Source organism: Neolamprologus multifasciatus, chromosome 17 (assembly GCF_963576455.1).
Source record: "Neolamprologus multifasciatus chromosome 17, fNeoMul1.2, whole genome shotgun sequence".
NCBI lineage: Eukaryota > Metazoa > Chordata > Actinopteri > Cichliformes > Cichlidae > Neolamprologus > Neolamprologus multifasciatus.
This window is the reverse complement of record NC_140455.1, coordinates 8,768,194-8,792,014: the sequence shown is the minus strand read 5'-3', so window position 1 is coordinate 8,792,014 and position 23,821 is coordinate 8,768,194. Positions and strand designations below refer to the sequence as shown.

At 40.6% G+C, this 23,821-nt stretch overlaps 1 protein-coding gene across 1 annotated transcript; it reads right to left on the bottom strand.

Annotated features, from left to right (window-relative positions):
• Positions 1–4,581: 4,581 nt before the first annotated feature.
• zmat3 (zinc finger, matrin-type 3) lies at positions 4,582–23,495 on the bottom strand. Its single transcript, XM_085137549.1, has 6 exons — positions 23,072–23,495; positions 16,083–16,825; positions 15,850–15,990; positions 15,233–15,399; positions 12,999–13,102; positions 4,582–9,998 (listed from the first exon to the last, which is right to left on the bottom strand). Exons 1-6 carry the CDS (start codon positions 23,193–23,195, stop codon positions 9,790–9,792), a joined length of 1,488 nt encoding a protein of 495 aa, XP_084993675.1. The 5' UTR covers positions 23,196–23,495; the 3' UTR covers positions 4,582–9,789.
• Positions 23,496–23,821: the final 326 nt, after the last annotated feature.

Genomic DNA, 23,821 nt, shown 5'->3' with positions numbered 1-23,821 from the left:
TGTTTGACTTTCTGTGTCTCTTCCAGGAAAATCCCGCTTCCACCCCAGGGGGAGGTCATCACTTCCTCATAAATGTCTAAACAACACTTTGCTTTTCTAAGGCAAACTGTTGCAGCAGGAGCCCTGGCCTGGAACTCCTGCTGCACTTGTACTTGACAAGCCTCTTCTTCTGAGAGAAAAACAGCAAATGAAGAGGCACTCAGAAAATAATCATGTCAAGGACTATAAAAGACAAGTTATATGTTTCTACTGAACTATAGAGAGCAGTCATTTAACAAAACAATCTCAAATAAAATGAGGAGAAGGACTGCATGGCGAGTAAATAATACAGAAATCTTCTTTACTGGAACTGAACAGGTAAAAAAAACAAAAACAGGTGAGGACAATAGAGGCAACGCAGACCTCAAAATTACACCCTGGTCACCAGCTAACACAAAGAGACAGACTAACCGCATGTCTGCATGAAGCCAGAGGAGAACCCACACAAGCACAGGAGAACATGCAAACTCCATACAAAAAGGCCCCGGTGAGATGGTGGAGTCTAACCCCTTCTTGCTGTGAGGCAACGGCTCGTTTCATTTTTTAATCTTCTTCACATAGAACAATTAGCAGATGTTATAACTGACATGTATTACAACTCTAGGACAATGTGAGATCAAGGAAGAAGCTGCCAGTTGACTTTATGCATTTGCAAACAAAGAAGAAATTGTCACTGTGACAACTTTAACCCCTTGCACTGGGGATTTTATATATTATTTATTTATTTATAGTTTTATTATTACATAAAAATATAATATAAAGCATCATGAATTCATACAGACAATGACTCCTCTGTGTCTTTTGTAAACTTTATTAGTCCTGCCCGCATTCAGTTCCAGTAATTCTGCAGATACCTACCTTTAGTCGCACCAGATTTGTGTTACTTCCTTTATAATTACAGACCTTCTACTGTTATTCGTGCAGAAAAGGTAAAAAGATATATCTCTCAGGTCTTTGCTGGATTTATTTTATGTTGTGGATATGACTTTCAGGTAATGATCATCTGCTGTAGACAGTTTTTAGGCTTCCTGCATCTTCTTTTGTCCTCCATTAGCCCAGCTTCCTCAATTTCTTTGAGAACACACTGCACCCCATGCTGTGATTAGTCAGATTTTCAGTAGTAGTAGTTTCTGGAGAGCCTGGAGAACTGTTGCTGGAGACCACTTTAAAACTGACATGAAAGGCTGGCTCTTTGGAAGCAAAACATTAAAAAGAGGGGTTGCTAAAGACTTTTGCACAGTACTGCACGCACACATCAGAACCAAAGACCAATAACAGCCCTGAGTGATGGTTGTTGTTTCAGTCAGATTCATACTGATGTCTCACTGAGCTGACTGTCAGACGTGTGCTGAGCTGTCAGTTTGAAGCAAATCCCTCTTGAGTCTTCTAGGACCACTGATGCAATGATGTGAAGTAGAACTGCAAAGCCTAGCATTTATCATAATGAATTGTAAATATCGCTGTTTCAATGCAGAGTAAAACTTTTTTTAAAAAAACGCCATTTTATAAATCATTATAACAGTTTAAAGAAAAACAAAAAACAAAAGAACGAACAGATGAAAGAGCCATCCCATCCTTGATGAAAGCTAACGACTTGTGCTAACGGCTTGTGCACCACATTTCCGGCAATCTGTTCATACTTTTTTTGTGATATCCCGCTGACAGATAAACAATACCAGGGGCACAGAAATAGCTTTCCTGGCAGAAGTAATATCAAGGATAGTGAGTAAGGCCTGGTTATCAGTGCAGTGGAAACTAGGCTACGGAGGAGCGTCTTCTCCCTGTGAGTCAATAACAGCATCAACTAACAGAACATTTATTTCCCCTGGAGCAGCAGGAGCTGGGTCGTGGAAGAGAAAGCTTGAGACACGAAATCACTGTAATAATTATTAGCTTAGATCCATTATAGTGATCGCCACATTTATTCAGAACTCCCCCCCCACCCCCCACCCCCCAACGCACACACACACACACAAGTTGTTCAGGCATCCATTTAGTCAGTCAGTCAGTGGTATATTGGCAACACTGTTCAGAGGCACTAAAAGTATGCTGAGCCTTTCAAGGAGATTACAGGAGCATTATGGGAGGTTTGGGGGACCCCACACTGTAATTGAAGGTGTTGGGGGGGGGTCCTGAATTCTGCCAGTGCATGAGACTGAATCCGTCAGGATACATACACTTATGACTGAGGCAAGCCTAACCTATTTTAATTATTAAAAAACTAATATGGTAATGGAAGGGAACATACAAGACATCTGGGCAATGCTAGGATTTGGGGAAATATGTTTGCTCGCTTTCTGGCTGAGAGTTTCATCAGAACATTTAAAAAACTGGCACATCTGGGTGACAGAATTGAAGCTGATACCAGGAGCTTATCTTAAAGGGTTGAAAATACAGCCAAATGGTTATCCTGTCTCTAAAACCTCTAACACAGGGGCGGGCAACTCCAGGCCTCGAGGGCCGTTGTCCCTGCAGGTTTTAGATGTGTCCTTGAACCAACACAGCTGATTTAAATGGCTAAATTAGCTCCTCAACATGTCCTGAAGTTCTCCCGAGGCTTGGTAACGAACTAATCATGTGATTCAGGTGTGATGACCCAAGGTGAGATCTAAAACCTGCAGGACACCGGCCCTCTGGGCCTGGAATTGCCCACCCCTGCTCTAACATCTACCTATCAGTAACTTTAAACTTTACTGGTTAACAGATGCCACCTTTTCTGGCAACTTCTAGAGTTTGGATATTGTGCCAGTGCTTAAACGTAAGTAAGCTGAGGTTTATTCTGTGGTAACAGATTGCTTGTGAAAAATCTGTGAAAGATCTTCTTAAAAATAAGTTTTCCCCAAGGCTTACAACAGCTAAAGGTCAAGAAAGACCCTTAACTGTGTGTGGTTTCATTGGGAGTTATGGGCTGTAACCACAATCTTGAACTGGTGTGTGCTCAGAGTGCTGTCAGCGTGAGCTGTTAGGAAGCCGACAGAGCAGAGAGCTGCAGAAAACTGTGATTAAAAGTAGTTTGGCAAAAATGTAGTTCCACTACATAAGTCAGTCTAAAATCACAAAAAACATGAAGGAGACTGTGTGCACAGCAGCGTGTGTGTATGTAGTAATCAGTGAGTTTTAGAGGTGTTGGGTTACAGAGCTTTGAACAGAGCCTGGGGAGCTGTTTGTATGTTGGGCTAATTTAATTACCTCTTGGATCTATAGCACAGACACAAGAGTTGAATCAAAGTCTCAGAATGAAAGTTTTTAAAAAAAAGCACTCACAAAACCTTTACTGTCTCTGGAAATCCAGCTGTAAAAACAAGTAGAAATGTCTCTCATGTTTTGTGAAGAATCCTTATTATGTGTTTGTTGCCCTCATTTGAAAATCAACGGCGTAGTACCACTGGTGAGCAAGGCTAACTAATCCCGACTGTGTGCCTGTATGTGTAGCTAAACTGAAAAAGTGTTTCAGATCATGGTAAGCCATTTGGATCTAGTTCTATCCAGACACCAGACCTGACCTGACCTGAGCAAACCTTTTAGCGTTTATGGTGACGTCCTTCACTTTTCTGTGCCCATTAACATGGTGTCTTTAAAATTAGACACTCCAGTTCACCTAATTCTGCAGTCGCATCAGTAAAACCAAAGAAAACACTAAGGAAATAGAAAAAAAAGCAGCAAAACCTTAACTAAAAAGGGGGAAGCAGTTTGAAGGGGTTTTGAGGAGACAATAACGTGATGGACCAACTGCAGAAGTGACGAGCTAGCAATAAAAGCTAATAGCAAACATGCAGCTACAGTGTTATATGAGTCATTCAATTAAACACACATTACTTGGATCTTTTTCTCCCTCATAAGAATCCTTCACTTCTTGTAAACAGGTCTCAGTGCAGTCTTTCACATGTTTCTGATTTCTGTCACTTCTTCAGATCTTCGGTCATGTTCTTGTCTTCCCAAAAACACTTCCGTTGTGAATTGTTACATTTTTTTTCTATTAGTGTTTTATTCAACATTTGTGTGTTTTGTGTGCTTTTGTATCATTTTTTTTCTATTTGCCGGTGTTTTCCTAACTTGCAGGGCATTTGACCTTTCTGGCCCATATGGAAAAGAAATAGAAAAAACTTCATCAGATGTGGCCTACTTCATATAGTGAATCATATACGGCTTATATGATTTACACATAAAAGTGGCCACTTTCATATATTGTTTTAGGAAGTATCCAAAACATAGAAGTTTCATTTATATAATTTTTCTAGGGATCTTATATCTGTTTTCACTCTTGTATGCTTTTCATTTCAAGACAGATACAAACTTTATAAGATATATATATATATATATATATATATATATATATATATATATATATATATAAAATCTTATAAAGTTTATCTTTTCCATATAGGGGGGCCACCATATAATTCAGCATGAAAAGCAGAATTTGAGTCAAGGGTTTCTACCTAACCGCACAGTGTTGCCCATCTACCCTCATCTGCTCAGTCCAACAGTCCAGCGCATGGATAAAACACAGAAATGACAAATATCACACACATTTGCAACAGCTTCGGCTTCTCACCTCGTAGATTTTAGCATAGGAGTTCATTAGAGGCAAATAATGACAACAAAGTCTTCACTTGAACTAAACAACATATGGTAGAACACATTTTCTAAATAAACATCAGTGTATTTTTATATTCCCTGCAAACGTGGGATTTTTTTTTTCCAGTACCATTTTGCAGATTCCTCACAGCACACAGACATTTCCAAACAACCAGCTGTGTAAACTTCATTAAATACTCCTGAACAGCAGCCTTATAGTCTCAGCCTGTGGTAGAAAGATCTTAACAGTTATTAGGTATGAATGTACTCATGCACAAAATAAACCAGATACATTTTATACAGTGCGATACGTAACACACTCTGTCATTTACTGCGAAGCACTGAAATTTAACTTATTAACCTGTGCTGCTGAAGTAGAGCCGCAAATAGATAAGTGAAACCAATAATTATTAAGTATATTGTACTCACATTCTCTATAGTTTCTAACAAGTAAACATAGAATAGAAATGGATACAGTGCCCCAGATATTTGAACTGTTGCACATTAACATACTAAATAATAACTAAACAGTCCAATTTAAATAATTTGTACCGGTTAATGGACATATGTTGATGTAAATACATTTATTTCCCACAGTGCTTTTATTTATTTACGTTTTTGGCCATTGTCTGTGTGAAACATTTGTCCAATTAATAGAAATCCTCTGATGCAAAAACCCCAAAAGACAAACAACAAAAAAAACAACATAAAAACGTTTCAGCGCTACAATATCCTTCCAAAAATAGTCTTGTATAAAAGGAGCACTTAACTGGTGGGCTGCTGTGTTTCAGCTCATTAAGTGCAAATTGTGTTTGCCACGTTTTTTCAGGCTTAATCGTTTATTTTCAGCAAGACCCTTCTGCTTCTGAGATTTTCCTGCTACACAATAATTTTGTCATTTTTTTAAGCTCTTGAAAAGAAAACAGACGTTTTAGAATCAAATGTTGATTACAAACACTTTAAGTCCTTGTAAATCCTCTTGAGGCCCGACTCGTGTGACATATCGATCGGTGCGTGCACACTGACACAGATTGTTTCCTATTATTTCCTGTGCACGCTGCCCTTTGAACCTGGAGCTAACGCCAACCTTTCTACAATACTAGATAATTAGCCTGGCATCACCTACGACGTGCGCTTATGCAAATTAGTCTGTTTCAATGCTCCTGGATGCAATTAGACCTGTAAACACTCAGAGCAACGTGTGGCGTCATGTTGAGGGAAAAATGTAAAGTGATTACAGCGTTCAGAGGGGTGAGTCGGTGCATCAAACTCGCCCTGTAGTTGATAACCGGCTGTAATTGGACTGGCACAGACAAGAGGAAATCTATTTGAAAGTTGGGGGATGGCAGACGCATTCTGCCAGAACAAATTAAACATTAGCTCCAAGATTTAAATTCAATTCAGTTCAGTTTAAGTTTGTTTGTTTATATAGTGCCAAATCACAACTGTTGTGACATTTTATTTATCCCTTAGAAGCCTACCTGAAGCTCTTTCTGTCAAATTTCAGGACTGCTTATAGAACAACATGACTGGATGTGCATCAGAGGTTAGTGATGGTGGTCTCTGCCTGTGCAGCTACCTTTGGAAAAACCTGCAAACTGTTCTAATGGTCATCAACCACGTCTTTCCTGATGTACACTGAGGTGTCAAAACTCAACATGAAGGGAAGGTCATCAAATGTCATCTTTGTGGGGGAAAAAACGACAGAGATCGGCGATATGCGACGTGCCGCCAATATGCAGTTTTCCACTAGTTCACCTGCCACTGACCCACGTGTGTCACGTATGCTGGTAGCCTACAGCCCACATGAAATTAACTTGATTGTGTGACCATGGGTTAATGTAAAGTTAATGAATAAGATGCAGAATAACAACAGTATGTGCGTAATAGCGCCATGATACCAATCCTTATCCGTCAAAGAATTCACCTCTACATCCCTGTGAGAGCCACATGATCCCCCCAGAAACAACCAGTACTTCACTTTGTGTTGGTTTTGACACAGACCAGGGATTTCTGGGGCATCTTGATGGCAGCTGATACTTTGCTGGTGTGTGGCACAAAGACAGGTTGCGTTTAATGTTTTTTAATGTCATCAATAGGTTGTGTGAGTTACAAATAATGCTGCCCACTTGCCATTTAAATTTATGGTAAATGGGCAGCATTTATAGAGAAGTTACGCGACAAACTTACTATCAAACAAGGAAATATTAAATATCAGTGCCTCATGTTAAGTGGTAAAAAGCCACAAAACAGGTGGAATTATCACAGAAAGGGGTCCAAACGCTCCACTATGAACATTTCTGTCTGGATCTTTAGGCTGTATTTGTAGGAGCCCACTAGCTTCCTGTGATCTCCTCGTTTTCTCCAGCTTATCATTTCCTGCACTTGCAGAAGGTGTTCAATAGCTGCACTGGAGTGTGACTCTCATTTTGAGTCCAAGAGCCTGTCAGCGTAATAAAAGGTAATGCTCCCAGCGCTTTCATGTAAGACAAAGCGTGTTATTTCTAGGAGGAGGAGAGCTATTAACAGACTGCAACTCTGCCTCAACGCGCAAGACTAGCTCACCCACGGCTTTTTGTTCCTGTTTCATTAAACTGTGCGGCAAGGTGGGCTAATAAACAGGCGAGCACTTTATTTTGAATGCCTTCTGCTTGTACGTCCCTCTAGCTCTGCCTTGCTGTTGTGTTTTAATCCCCAAAAATGCCACAGCGCTTTGTTCTCACAGTGCTATTCTCCCGAGCATCCTAGTGTGTGGTCAAGTGTGTGTATTTGTGCTCTGGAGACAAATATAAGATGTGAGCAGCTGCCTCTCCCTGCAGCAAACAAAGCCGAGCAAAGAGAAGGCCAGGATGCTGCTTTCAATTCCGCTTTCCAGCTCATCTAATTATATGAACTGATCAGACTGATTTAATTACTGAGGAATGGTTTTTTTCCCGCAAAAGCAGATTTAAAGGGAAGGTTTTTCTTCTCTTTTCAATAACAAATTATTGATTTTTGAACAGATGATAATCTTTTTCTGTTACAATGGGGGGAAAAGCACCGTTCTATTTTAAAGGATTAGTAAGAAAGGCTTTGAATGACAAGCTTTTCTGTTTGAATATGTACATTTTGTGACCCCTTCACTATCATTGATATCTGTAGCGAAGATCAGCATAAAAGACTCGTTTTATTAGTACTTTTTAAATTTTTTTTATTTTAGCAATTTTAAATGTGACTATAGACTTTGAATGCCTTGTGACAACTTGCTGTGTTCAGCTCAGGACCATTAAACTGGAACAGTTAATCCAATTTAACTTCAATTATATAACTTTTTTTTTTCCAGAACGGGCTAAACACAGGAACACAGCTGGATCTCCTCGTATATGGAAAAAGCAACACAAACAGGCCAAAGCAACACAAAAAAAACATTGCGGCACAGTCCATGTTACTATTTAGCAGTCGTTGCACACACTGCAGTAAAACCTGCTTACGTCCCCTCTGGGAATCAAGACTGGGAGTATTAAATGACATGTCTCACAAGCAGAAACATCCAGGAGCGCTGCAATTTGCGAGTCAATTAGAAGTTTAGAGTTAAGTGCGTTTGGTTTGAAAGCGTTTGCGCGTTTGAGCGTTTTTCAAGAGGAAAATTTTGTCTTGTTCTCGTCATCAAAGCATGTTTCGCTCTTAGGGCCGGCCTCTGCTGGCACTCTGTTCTCCTTCCTTCCAAAGTAAAAACGATGAGACTAGCAGCTTTTTAACCAGAACTGACGGTACCAGAGTTACTTACAAAGGCGCCATCCAAAGTGGTACGGAGGGCCCACAGTGAAATCCACACACAAACATACAGTGCTCAAAAAAGAAGACATTCACTCAGTGCACACTTACAAGATTCCTGATAGTTGTTAAATAGATTATGAGAGTTTACAAGAGATGGTGAGCTAACACTGATCAAATAATCAATAGGATTCATGTCTACTATAGTCTATTTACATCTATAATGCAATATTAAGAATATTTACATAACATTTGTGAATACAGAAAAATCCAATCAATGTGACAGACTGGTTTTTTACTATATTGCCAAAATGGCTAGCCAAAGCTTACTCTTTAGCCTAACTTCCTCCAAAGGCACCAGCAAGGCTCGCAAGAGCCTTCAGCCTGATACACACCTCAGGACAAGTAAGAAGTCAGCTAAGGCTCACAGTTTCATATAACACTGTTTCATTAGGTGAAGTTCATTGTGCTTTTTTTTTTAAATTAGCAAGTAGTGCTTTGGATTTTATTACATCTGTTTGGTTGTAAAGATGCTGAATTTGTGTCCCGTGTGGCTCTGTGGTTGTAAGTTTTCCCCTGCAGTCCCTGCTGCAGGACCTATAAAAAATACCTGCAGGGCTAAATGACTCGTAAGAGTTTAAAAAATCATCTCAAACTAAAACTTAGTAGTTGTTTTCCCAAGTTTTTGTAACATAAAGTAATTGCCCCGTCACTCAACCTTCTCTGCATTTTTGTACTTTTCAAGCTTTCTGCGTATCTTTGTCTTCGCTGAGGCTTCTTAAGCCTCCTCTCATGTCCACCTGACTTTCTGCCAAAAAAACAAAACCCTGATTTCCCCTCTTTCAGATTTCTTTGCATTTCTTTTGCATTTACCTGTGCCCTGAGTCAGAATGTAACCCACTTAAAGCTTTGGAGGAACTGGAGCAGAAAGTATAAGAAAGGATAATGGCTTAAAAATGTAGTCCGATTCTGTGGCTAGAAAACAGATTTTTTTTTTTTTTTGTTCAAAGTTTTAAGATTAAAAATCTACAATTTCCTCTGCATGTTATGAGCTGATTAAATACACACTTTCTAGAGCAATACAAGGATTAATGGAATCCAATTTTAGCCTCCTGTATCAGAGCAGATGTGACACGAAAAGCTGGGCTGTCTATCAGGAAATAGGGATCAAACTGTCAAGCCTGCACTTTGTGGACAATCTGATCTACCACCTGAGCCACAACCAGCCACCTCTATTTATATATTTCCTATCAAATTGAAAGATTATATGTTTAATCCATACACCAAATAAAGTGCAAAAAGATCTTGATGTAATTACTCCACTAAATATGCTCTTCAAAAGTATGGCAGTATTTTCAGTTTCCTGCTCTGCGTTCTTGTACTCTTTACATGTTCTCTTCCCTTCCCCTCTTGTGTCTCTTAGCTGTAGCCGAGGTTCTCCATCTCATGGCGGTATCTTAGCTCCGACACTTTTGCTTTGTGCTGCTTGCTCTCCAAATGCTGCCTGAAGTCCGTCTCCTGCTCGGCTCCGCAGTTGCACATGGAGCAGTAGAACTGTCCGCTGGGAGTCACGCACATGGCCAAGTCCCGGGGGATGCGCTGCCTCGGTCTGGGGTTGTAGTACGGCCCTGAGGGAGAGAAAGAGAGATTACAGAGATGAGATGGATGGCTGCTAACTGTTATTTTTAAGAGATGTTTTATTGCAGAGGGAAGTCACAATACAGTGCCAAGGCTCCAACTTTAGGTTTCAACTAGTGCCTTATAAAGTGGCAAAATGAGATGAGAATCAACCTAGAACATCTTTAATGAAATACTAAAGCTCCCAGAAGAAACCCATCCTAGCACTAGAATAACATGGACAAAGGTGGGTTACATCTCGCTGGCACGTACCAGCATGGTAACTTATACTTTCAGCCTAACTTGCTCCAGTGATGGTTACAGTATGTTTCATACTAGAGCTCACTGGGTAAGAAACCACTGCACACTTACAGATCAGTTCGCTGTAAGACAGCCTCATCATTCCTGGAACTAAAATGTTTTAATGGTCTACATTACCCCGATGAGCAGTAATGAAAACACATTTTTAGATGATGCAAACAATTTTACATTTTTATTTTATAAGCAGTAACATCTGACCCTGAAACAGGGCACCTATTTGTACCTGCACATAGACTAAGCCTACATTTGAATTCTGTTGATTATTTCTTTAATCAGATCCTCCTGTTTCTTAATGACAGAGCTGTGATATTAAAAAGTACACAGTAAGCATTTGTGTTGGCTTTCCTACCAGACTTCAAATAAGCTAAACTTTATTAATACTGTAGCTTTTCTCAGAGTATAGTTTCTTTGTAAAATCACTCCCTCTGTTGACAGTACACTTACCTATAATTGTGACTGGTTAGATGCACCACAATAAAGTTTACATTTTTGATTCAGGTTAAAGGATGGACTGAACATAGGACATCTCACAATTCCTTCACTTTTTTTTTTTCTTTTTTTTTGCTCATTTCTAACCAAAAAACCCATCAAAACTATTAGGATTCCCCTCCCTCATTATTAGGAAATGCTAGCATTTCTTGACTATGACTCTTATCTTTTTATAAAATACTACTGGTAAGAGTAGATGCTGCCAGAAGTACAAATACTTTGTTACTGTACTTATGTAGAATTTTCAGGTATCCATACTTTACTTGAGTATTTATTTATATGACTACTTTTGACTTTTATGCCCTTTTTAAACAAATATCTGTACTTTCTGCTGCTTACATTTTCAAAACAGGCTCATTGCTCATTGCTGACAGATTTGGGTGGAGTTATTATATCACACTGCGGACCTTCAAACATCAAACCGATTTGAGCCTAAACCGAAACACGTGAAAGATAATCCTGTTCGTTCAACTTTTACTGGAGTATTTTTAACATTAATATCTGTACTAATACTTAAGTGCAGAACATGTGTAGCTTTGCCACGTCTGGATGCTGCTATAATTGTACATTGAAAAAATGAAATGGGCATAGGAAAATGCCAGCATTTTACTGTCTTAAATTTATCTGTTAAGTCTTCGACTTTTAACTTCATATAAAATGTTACTGATATTGTAGTTGAATGAATTAATCCGCAGTGTTTGGTTTTTTTCTGTTGTTCAGTGATAAAAATGCATCCCAGACCCATGTGTGTATGAGTGCTGTGTGTGTGATAAATGTACACAAATGTGTACAGAAAGAAAAGCTGAAAGGTGTCTATGATTACATGATGAACACTGGAAACAGAGTGTTGCTTGTGTTTTAACAACACAGAAAAAGGAGAAGAAAATGGAGAGACAGAGAGAGAGATAAAAAAGACAGAATGACAGAGAGAAGCTATTTTAGGGATTGTCCATCAAGAAAACTGATTGAATCAGCAGATTTTTTTTTTTTTTTTTTTTGCCTGTGGAAGAGCGTGTCAGTGGGAGACTAAGAGGGATTTGCTTTACTGTATGACTTGTGATTTATCTTGTTTTATCTCGAGCTGAAGTGCAGGTGCTTATGTGTGTGGAAAGACAGAATAGGAAACAGACACGTGCAGAAAGAGATGGTAGCTTGACGTCAGCAGAAAGTCTGACATTACCTTACTCTGTATCTGTTTCACACATGTACACGATGGTGAAAGCAGACACTCACACAAACACAAACCACAGTTAAATAATAATTATAGAAGAACATTCAGCCTTAAAGAAAGAAAAAACACCGGCCGATAAAACGTGTGACCATGTAAGGGTCATGCACTGGACATAAGTAGGTGGGTGCACCAAAAACGGTAGAAAATCCAATGACATGAGAGAGCTTTAGGAGAATAACTCCTATCTGTGACATCATTTAGTTTTTTTTGACAGTTTCCACACTGACTCAGCAAACAGACACTGCCCTCAAAGGCTGCTGAAAATGACTACGGGTCATGAAAGCTGCTTTAACATGAATTATCAGTATAGGGAACAGGTCTAGACCTAAGAAAAGGATTTTACAGCATTCGCTATATCTCTTTAGAAAGACTGTTGGGGTGTTTGCAAGTACAAAATCAGCTTTTAGAAGATACATTGGCATTTTGAACAGTGGCCTCTCGGGGTAGGTACCATACACAGACAAGATTATGTGTTTATCACATTTTATGCCGCATAAAAAGACCAATTTCAAAAGCTAGTGTGCATCAAATAGAGTTGTTTGAAGACACAACCAATAACTCAAATAAAAGAATATAAGATCATTAAAGAAACAGCCAAGTTTACTGCTGATTGGTCCTCAAGCCGCTGTGTATGAACAGGTGACATTTATTCTAGGACTGCTGAATATAGCTTGTTTGTAGTGACGTATTTTCCAACCACCGCTTAAGATAACACAATAACAGACATGACCCTCAATAGCCAGACAAATAATTGGTCAATTCATTAAATAACTTCAGGATTTGCTTTGCTAGTTTGCAGCCTTTGAATAGACGTGGAATAGGACAAAATCTCTTGCATTTCTTTGCATTTTACAGACCGAGATAGCTACAACAATGCCACTTAAATGAAGATTTTATCAGATGACTTTTGATAGTTATCTTTAAATTGTGCTGATGCCTTTTTAATTAGCATTTAATTTTCTTATCTTACCTGGCATGGAAGCGGGTACTTGTGGGCTGCGACGGTTTTTCACTAGCCGGTACTCACTGCCATCTTTCCTGTTCCTTCTTGGAGTTGTCTCATTGCTGCTTTCCCTGTAACAGGCAAAGCTAGAGTCAACAGTTGTTGGTTCCATATCACATGTAATGTCAACATGGCTAGCTTGAAACGTGGCGTATTTTGCCAAAGCCCTGAGTCACCCCTCATCTCTCTAAGATGTTCCATGTTATTTTCTCTAGGGCCAGCATCCTGCTTGTTTTTGAGATATCCCTGCCCTACTGCTGCTGAATACCTGGATCAGGTGTGCTTTGCCAATAAGAAGCTAAAAGGGCAGGTTAGTTGGAAAACAAGCAGGACAGCAGCCCTCGAGGCCTCAAGGTATGGAGTTCCATGGATGATCTGATATCGTCGTGTTGGTGTTGTTCCCAGATCATCATGAAAATGTTGTTCCAGGTTCAACATTGCAAGTGACCAATCACATTATTGTGACGTTATTCTTTTGCGCACCAACCCATTCGTGCATTTATGAAATTCCAATGTTGCAAGGACAATATCAATTCTGCTTAGCGTTTATTAAAGGGTTAGGGTTAGGGTCAGGGTTAGGGTCCGTTGATCGGCGGACAAAGGTGGTTTCTCGCAGCTTAAGTACAGTTTTTTATTTTACGCCGGTTTTTCCCAAAGTCGCAAAAGTATGACATCACAACATTCTGATTGGTCACTTGCAATGTTGATCCTGGAACAACCTTTAGTATGATGATCTGGGAACAACACCAACGAGGATATCAGATCGTGCGGAGTTCCATACCTGTGTTCTACAGGCTTGGTCTTGCAAGGCTTTTCTTTCCTAGGCTGCTTTTTCACTCATTTTCAGTCCAATTCTTGTACCTGACCATTTTCAGGGGAATGTTTTTTGTTTGTTTGTTTTGTAAGCCACCTAACACTGACCTATGAATCATTCAAGCATAAAAAAGGGACCTAACTCTAGGGACAAGCCAGTGTTATGTCCATACATAACAGACAACTTACCAAATTTGTCTTTGGTAAGTTGACTTTGGTCTAGCTGCCTGTTGTAAAAACACATAATTTGTTCTTATCTCTTTAGTTGAATCTATTAAAACTGCCAAAGATAACACAGTTTGAAATAATAAAATAGTAATTTTGTAGCAACGCAGTGATTCCAAAAGTGCGATCAACAGAAAACAGCTAAGGAAACTGAACAAGTGGAGGACTAAAAAAATGGGCAGGCATAAAAAAGAGCTATCAACAGCAGATGAATTAGGCCTAATCAGAAATGATCTCAGTGGAAGGGTGGCTGAAGTTGTTTTAAAGAAGGGAAACAGTGAGAAAAGACTGAGGTATACCAAATTACACAAGAACTGGACTTAAAGTAATTATCAACAGGCCTGTTGGAGTTATGATTCCAGATGTGAAATGTTTGGTTCAAATGTTGATAATATCTACAGCGAGGTGAGGAAAGAGGTACAACATCCATCTGTAAAACACAGTGGAGGTTCTGTCATGGTTTGGGGCTGAAATTCAGCCAGTGGTGCAGGATCTTGTCAAAATGGATGTTTTCATCCATCAGTGTGATGACCACAGAAAAGTTTGGTCAGACTTTGATTCACCACACAGCACCATCTGGAAAGCATCTGATTGGCAACGGCTTCATTTTTCAGCACGACAATGATCCCAAGCACACTGCTAATGCAGTAAAGGCACACCTTTGAAAAGAAACTCACAATGGAAGACTGTCAATCATAGACTAGTTTACCCAGAGCCTCAACATTAGTGAACAGTGTGGGATGATGTTGACAGAGAGCAGACTAAAAGGCAGCCAACATCCAAAGAAGAGCTTTGAATGTCCTTTAAGAAGCCAAGAGAACTATTCCTGAAGTTTGAGAGAAAGAGAGTTCAGACTGTGTTGCAAAATAAAGGTGGTCATACAAAATATTCAGCTGCATGCTTTTTGGAAATAATAGAAACTGCTTTTGCTTATATACTGTTTTATTATACCAATTTTCTAGCAAATTGTAAAGAAACGATGGATGGCTCAAGATATTTGTGCAATGCAATGTATATCTGATTGCAATTGCTATATTTCTTTTTCAGCTAATGCTGAACAAGGTATTGTCTGTAGTGGGCCTCCACTCCATTATGCCTGCGTAAAACACAGTAAGGATGAAATCTCTGTCCAATAAAGCCAACATGTCTTCACCCAAACCTACATGGTACTCGCGTTCTGTTGGGCCTCAGCCAGCCGTAGTTTCTTGGCATGGTTCTTGCCCTGGTAGTGGGCCTGCGCAACTGCTGGTGAACTGAAGGAAGCGTCGCACAATTTACAATAGTCATTCTCTGTGGCCAAGATGACCCTGGGCGCCCCCTTATACAGCGCCTGCAGAGACAGGACAAAGTAGCACAGTGTTTGTGGTGAGAGGAGATTTGGAGTAAACACTGTGAAAACAAGGAAAGAAATGTTCCATTTCAGCAGGAGGAAGAACTCATTGCCTTTAAAATGAAAGTAAAGCCTAATGGAAGCTATGAGTTATGCTATTTTTTGTCAGAAAGATTGTTATTTTATTAGCAAACATATTAAAAAAATTTCACTGGTTACTTCGAATAAATAGACTTTTAAAAAGCAGGGATTGAGTGTACAGTGGTGAGTGGATGCTTTGAGTGTCTGCTGTTTAAATGAAACAGAGTGACTATGCAGTTCTCTACCACCTCCTCAGAGCAAGTGACAGCCATCATCCGAGAGGCCACTTCAGCAACAGCACACCCACCTCCTAAGCTAACACTGTAGCATTAAGGTAGGCTGGTACTACTTCTTAAATTCAGGCCTTACCTGCCTGCCTGCGTCACTGTCGCTGGACCCTGAGCTCAGGGCCGTCTGGCCCGCAGTCTCAAAGGCTTCTGGGATCCTGATGGCCGGTGGCTGCTGACTGCCAGCATAGAAATTTCGTAGCTTTTTACTGTGGTTCTTTCCCTTCAAAGAAAGATATGAGATGTTGATTTTATTTGATTCTTCACATGTTTTTCTGTGCTATTCTGCATGTCTGAATTTGGCTTTCAGCTGACCTGGTAGTGAGCCTGTGCCTGCTGAGCAGAGTTGAGGGTAACGTTGCAGAGTTTACAGTACAGCGGTTTACACAGTTCTTCTAGTCCCAGAGAGTCCTCCTGCTCCTCTGTCCCCAGCGAGGAGCCCTCATCCTGGGGCTGCTCACTGGTTGGGGCTGCCTGGCCTGGGAGTGGACCGCAGATGAGGCTGGGCACTGTAGCTGGGATGAGGGCTGGTCCTAGGGGCCTTGGGGGCATCTGTGAAGGGTCAGGGCCGGGAGCAGGAGATGAGGACAAGGGACTGGGAGGGAGGGGAAATCGACCTGCTGTTGGTGCCACTACAGGTGGAGGCACCAGTGCTTGTGCAGGGTTCATATGTGGAGGCCCCAGCTGCTGTGTAAGGTCCATGGTTGGAGGCACTATTGCTTGTGTGTGATCTACTGGTGGGGGACCCAGGGTGTGTGCCATTGGTGGAGGCCCCAATGACTGACCTGGAGGCATTGGAGGGGGGCCTAAAGTGTGTGGCGGGGTAATGGGAGGAGGCCTTAATGTATGAGGTGCATTTATGGGAGGCGGGCCTAGACTCTGGCCATGAGCCATAGTTGGAGGTCCAATAGATTGAGCGGGGGCAATGGGTGGTGGACCAAGAGGGTGTGCAGGTGCCATTGGCGGAGGTCCCAACTGATGTAAAGAATCCATGTGTTGGAAAGGCTGCTGGGGATGGCTGAAGAGACTCAGGGGAGGCTTCAACATGGTTTCTGGACCTGGGTACATTAGAAGCAATACACTCAGGTCTGCATTACACACATAAACACAGATATTAGAAAACAAAGACACCTCCTATAAGCAAATTCAGTGACCTTGATGAGGATATCAGTGATGACGAAGGCAGACATTAATGAAAAAATACAGTCACTTACATGCACTCTATATTTTATGCAACTTCTTTCCATTAATGTTTAATAGCCTTATTGGCTTTTAGGCACTTGTCTGTTTTACTATATTCAAGCAGGAATTGTGTTTGTGACTGAATGGATGGCTCGTGTCTCCATATGTGATAGACTGGTAAATTGTCTCCGCTGTGCTCCGTCTCCGTGGGATTGGCTCTAGCCCCGAGGCCCCAAGTTAGACAAGTTGTGATGGATGAATGGATCATCACAACTTTCTGTTCAGTCATCAGCTAATGTATCCCACTGACTGACTAATGGTAATTTGCTCTCTTTTCTTTGAACAACACCATGACATTTTCTTGTGAGTAAAGCGTGTGAAAAAACTACAAAAAGGCCTTCCACAACACTAGGTTCAGATAATCATGTTCCTGTTTGTGTGAACTGTAAACCAGTTTATGATTCTACTGGATTTTTACCATTATTATATTGAGCTTTCTGTTTGTCCAGTTCTTTAGTTTATGACCAAATGCAGCTATAAACAAACACTGTACGCAGGGAAAACTGTACTTGCTATACATCAGCATTTTAACAATTCCATTGTGAGCATGTTGGCCTGCTGATGGTATCATTTTGCTCAAAAGGCTGCTGTGCCTTAGTACAGCCTCAAAGAGCTACTGTGATGGCTGTGATCTTGTTCTGCATCAAAATACACTCTGAAGAATGTTACTGCTTATATTTCAGAAAAGCATTTGTGTTTTTTTTTTTTCTTTCTGTCGCACGTGGTAAATTTGCAGGAGCTGTAGTGGAAAGCTTTTACACCTGGTATGATTTTGAGCCAGTTGTTTAAAAAGAAAATTCTTTGTAAAAGACAAAACATATGCAAAATCATCGAAATGCCACTTATTTGGAAATATGATCTCCATTTTATTTAAGTAAATGAATGTAGAAGAGTCCTTTTAAGGAGATACTGTTGACTGACCAGTCATCAAACATACAGTGTGAGGGAACTCAGTGACTACAGTACATACGTCTATAGCCTCAAGGCTGGAGAGAAATTACCAAACAGAAACACATTCTCGGACAGAGGAGCTTCACATTTCAGTGGGCACCAGAAAGAGTAGTCTGAGTTGCAGTGCCTGCGGTCATGCAAACAGGACATTACATACACATCTGTTTGCACACACACAGACAGAGGCAGCGACAGTAAAATACAGTCTGAAGTGTGACTACTTGGATAAGCTGATACAGTGTGAGTGTGTGTGTGAAGGCTGGGAACAACTATGTAAGTGCTACATGAAAAAATAATAATAAAAAAGGGATGATATTAGTAATGGTGCGGCACTAATTTCAGTTTGTTCTCTTTTGATGCTCCAGTATCATAATATTAGTAATATAATATATCAGTGTGTGTTTGCATGTGTGTGTGTCAGTGCTTTCCCCTATATTGTCAGGTCAGTAATAGGCCAACAGCTGTGTCAAAATTCACTGTGCTGGAAGCTTTCATCATCCAATCGGACGCCCGATAGAAGTGAATCATGCACCCAAAATAACATCCCTGGCTGTTTGTGTTTCCGACTGCTGCTCACTGTCAGTCTGTCTGTCCAATATGTCTAGCTGCCCATCTGTCACCTGGCCTGGCTGACCTCAGGAGAAAGGTATGCTAGACAAGTCACTGACCTTACTATAGTGTCGTCAACTGCAAGATGAGACTCTGGAAGAGCGAGCAGAACTGGGTGTTGTGCCCCACACATTAAGATGGAAACCTAGACCATGCAGTTTCTGGAAAAAGTGCGGTGGGATTGTTGCTGGGATTGGCCAAAAGATTTGAAGGGAGATGGCTCATGAGCACATTGGCTGCTACTTTAATAATTCAATTCAATTCAAATTTATATATATAGCGCCAAATCACAACGGCAGTCGCCTCAGGACGCTTTATATTGTACAGTAGATCCTACAATAATAGATACAGAGAAAAACCCAACAATTATATGACCCCCTATGAGCAAGCACTTTGGCAACAGTGGGAAGGAAAAACTCCCTTTTAACAGTAAGAAACCTCCGGCAGAACCAGGCTCAGGGAGGGGCGGCCATCTGCTGCGACCACCTGGCCACAAGTGTGTTGTACCTGTGATAGCAGCTAGTTTGTAACAGGTTTTTATATTCAAAACGCAGTCAGCCTGTTCAGGGACATTTAACTTGTTGCAGTAATGCTGTCCCTCTGCAATGTGGAATCATTTTGTAAACAGGAAAATGTTTGCAGTTTTCCATCTGAGATTGTGAGGATTTGCTGTATTTGAACTCACCATCTTCACCATGCAAAGGAGAGGCGAGCAAGCTCGCAAGCAAAATGCCAGAGGACAGTAACATACAGTAAGTTCATTTTGCAGCTGTGTGTAATTAAGCTTTGTATACAGTCACAACATATTGACCTTACATGTTTTCACCTCATGAAAGGTTCACGGTGCTGTTTTTGGAGCACCCTGCAGAGGTATTCCCAGGCATCCATTGAGAGCATCAACACTAATTCATTTGTAGTAAACGGGAGTAGAGGTGGTTAACACAAATGTGAGTCAGTAAATAGACAGTTAACAGAACAATAATGCTTCATTGCCAGAAAAATCCAACTCATACTTAAAGTGCATTGCAAAGATCAACACAGCAAATGGAGCCTTGAGAGCAAAGACGGAAAAATACAACAGGAAAATCTGTTATTAATGTTACAACGATAATAAAATTAATGTTTTAGCAATTAAAAGATTAAAAGTGGTCCCAAAACCCTTCACATAGAAAAACAAAAACATTCTTGATAGTTTATGCTTCAGATGATCATATTTTCACTGGTGACGTTGGATGAGAGCAGTATAGTATATTAAACTACATGAAACACCAATGCCCGGCGATGTTCGTTAATCGCACCAATTGCATATGACAGCATTGGCCTTGTTGGCAGCAGCCTCAAGAGAGCCCCGGATCGCTGAGTGAAACAGCAGCAACCCAGAAACCCCCACCACAGGACGGCTGACCTTTTTTCTCGGGTCATTAAACAATTCAGGGAACACAGCGTGCCACCACACAGTAGTTTGAGCATTTAACCACATGCTTTGCATTTACTGTATACCAGTTAAAAATATAAGATAAGCCCAAAGATGTTGCAGCTCTACCATCACTGCCTCCAAGAATGACACGTTAACTTGCAAAATAACTTTACAAGGAGGTCAGTTTTTTGAGGAAAAATTGTTTTGGTCTCCTCTGTGGATCTCTGCAAATTATACATTACAATCATTAAAAGATCCCAAAATTTTAACACAGTTTTCTGATGGTTTGGTCTGATATCACATGCCCCCCCCCCCCCCCCCCCCCACACACACACACAGCGCAAAGAAACTATTTTTGGCACGACAGTTTTGTGTAAGATCTCATTATGCGGCATATTCTTCTAGATTAATGTAACTGGGCTATGTGCTTGTCGGTGAATCTCCATCTGTTTGCTACAGAGCAGTGTCTAAACAGTCTTTTTACACAATCACCATAATTGCAAGTCTTTTCTTCGTCTGCACTTCAGTCCCTCTGCTAGTCAGAGAGACCTTTAACACCTCTGTACATTTGTAACTTGAAGCCTCTCACTCCTCAGGCTCCATCATTAAAATCTTAAAACACGGTCACGTTTCGAAGCACTTACAGTCAATCTGTTCTTGAACTTGAGAAATAAAAACATCAAACAGCTTTATTTTTGTATTTTTTCCACACACTCCTTGCGCTTGTTGGCATTTTCAGCTCAATTAATGCGTCCTTCTCTGAAAGTACAGAGAACACAATGACCAACAGAGCCATCTACAACTGCTGTGTATGTCACACACTAACATTAAATCCATTTGTTCATATTTTGCCTTGATCTGTGTCGTTGTTGTTTTTTTTTTCATTTTTGTTTTTGCTTGATCTCTTGTTTTTGTTCCAAAGTGTGAAGCCAAAATCAGCATCTACTTAGTTTAATGTCCTATTATGATCCTAGGCAGATGGACTGTAGGCAATGATTGATTGCTTTGAAGGAAACTGAGCACAGTTATGATGCTCAAGCAAGGAAGATGATCACACAAAGATGGCATAAAAACCAACCTGCATTTCAAGTGTTGTTTTTTGCTCCTCATTTAGCACACGTGAACAGAGTTATAAGGGAAAAAAACCCAAAAATCCAAACATTGTCCAACTGTGCTTTTATTTTGGCTCTTTTGCCTTTCTGTAGTTTTCCTGTGAGCTAGATAGGTCAAGGTGAGCTTGCTTCTTTCCTTAGACCCAGATCTGCACCCACATAGTGCAGTCCTCAGAGCCGCGGACCATATTCAAACATCTACAGCAGTGGACCTTGCTGCAAAGTCAAAAAACATTTGTGGTTTTGCATTTGAGGCTTTTTAGATGACACATTCAAAACCAAGCTTATATAGCATTACTCTAAAGGCCAAAATACAAGGTGAAAGTGTTGTAATCCTCACAATTTTCTGACAATGTTGTTCTCAAAGTCTGAAAAGTAATTTTCAGAAATGACTTAAAACTAAATCGGAAGTTACTCACGATTCAGTCACTTACGATTTTTTTTTTGAGCTCGACTCAAAAGTTCTTGGTTTAGAAGCAAAAAACAAAAGAAATCTCCTGTCTTAGAGCCTGAGAATCTGATGGCCTCCACCGAGAATCTCTAAATAGGCCAAGTGTTCATTTTCTCTAGAGTTTCTCTTGTCGTTCTGTGATGTGTCACATCAATTATAGAGCAATGAGAAGCGCATGCCTCCTGCACTTATTCCATCTGCTTCACTGGGCACTGGACAAGCAAGAGTATATGCAGCAAAGACCAGATACGTCTTACTGTACTTTGCAATTTACCCACTGTACCATTACAATAAAGCCTCAGGTCCATTTTTATATATCAGCCGCAGTCACAATTTGAATATCATTCAGCTATCACTACTACTAGAAGACTTTATGTTAATAGAATGATCCAGTGGTCCAATATCTAACATGTCAGTGTTATTTGCCTTTAAAGACTCACAGTCACATGGCCAATCCATTAAGTTGCTACTACTATATTGATTAGTGTCCATTCTATCTCATAGAAGATAACTATCATAATTTCAAAACATCTTGCTGGGAAGCATGTGCATATTTCTGGCTGCAAGTGTTATTATTGGCTTTGGTAACTGATAAAACATTTAGTCAGTAACATAGAAACATTGACAATAATAACAGTACCAAAGTTAAAAGTTAAAAGTGGCAGCATTATTAAAATGAAAAACCATTCACAGAGAAAGGCACACAAAATGTCTATTTCTTTATTTCTTCTTATTTTTCATCACTTAGCGGGCTGATGCATGAAAATGGTACTTATTCTTTTTTTCCTGTGGCTGTCCCATTGATGGGGTACTTTTACACCCTCAGATCCACCTACATTCATGCATTACTGCAACGTGAATTCACTGTGACATTTTCACCATGACTGAGAACCTTAACTGAATATGACAAGTCACTGTTTGATGACACGGATATTACCAAGTGGGTTGATCATTCTCATGCGGTAATCTTCATCATCTATGACAGACACTGACCTCGAGTCCCCTAAAACCAGCCAGCAAAGCCCGCTATTACAGCGACTTTGCAGGTCCAGGGAAGAAACACTTTCCGTATAATTGCCACATGTCACCATCAGCTGTGCAGCGACTCAAGTAAAGGGACCACAGCGATTATTTCGCTTGTTCTCACAGACAGCGGTGCTCGAGATAGAAAACTAAGCATTACATTAAGGTTTCGCATATTTCAAACCTGGAGTGTTCGTGGATGAAGCGAATCGGAGCTCTCCTGTAGTGCGAGAGGCTACAAGAGTATCGACAACCTCAGATTTTGCATCGCAGCATCCATGCTCTACAACCTGAACAGAATGGTGGCTCGTGTACCCCCTCCTCACACCCGCCGGTATGACATTAAGATGATGACAGTAGCATCAGGGCAACCGGCTTAAACATCCTCGCTATCATATGCAAATGTCTCCGATTAGATTTTTCTCCATCCTCGCACATATGCGCATGAGAACTGCTGACAGTCAGAGGGCAGGTCCTGTCTGGACCAGCCTCCCCTTACCTGGCAATCGTGCGAGATAATGGCTGCTGTCACCGTAGCTGACAGGCGGCGAAGTGTAGTTTCTGCAGTATTCTGCACTCTGGTAGTACGCGGCATCCCCGCTCTTAAGCTGCAGCGCCATCATCGCAGGAACATCCCTCTGCCAACTTCTCCTCTCCAAAAAACCGGGCAGCCAGGCAGGATGACAGTCCCTACCAACGCTCAGACGCCGCGGCTCTCACCGGAGGGGTGCCCGAGAGAGGAGAGTGGAAATTCAGAAGACGACACCAAGGGAGAAAAAGTGCTATTCCTTGACTTACATGCCAGATGTGCGGGTGTTGTCACATTAAACATCAGCAACGATGTTCTTATTCTCTAAACTAGATTTTAATGACATAAACCCAGCCTGGATTCCCCTAACCTCCCCTCTCCTTCTTGGTACAGTCCATTTCCGATGCCACTGCTGCTTCTCTGCTCCTTAACATGGGTGGCAATCAAGACACATCGTATAACTATGTTACACCTCTGTCATACAATCAGATCACCCCTGCTGGCAGAGAAAACAGCCGCACTAACTCTGGCATTAAAAATGCGAATAAGATGTACAAATAAAACATAAACAATTATTAGTTTTATTAATAATAATTATAATGGCAATAATAGTGTTTTGGTTGTTTGTTTTATGTCAACAATCATACTATCATCGCTCTCTCTCTCTCCCTATATATATATATATAGTTTTGTTTTTAGATTTTTTTTCTTCTAGCTATT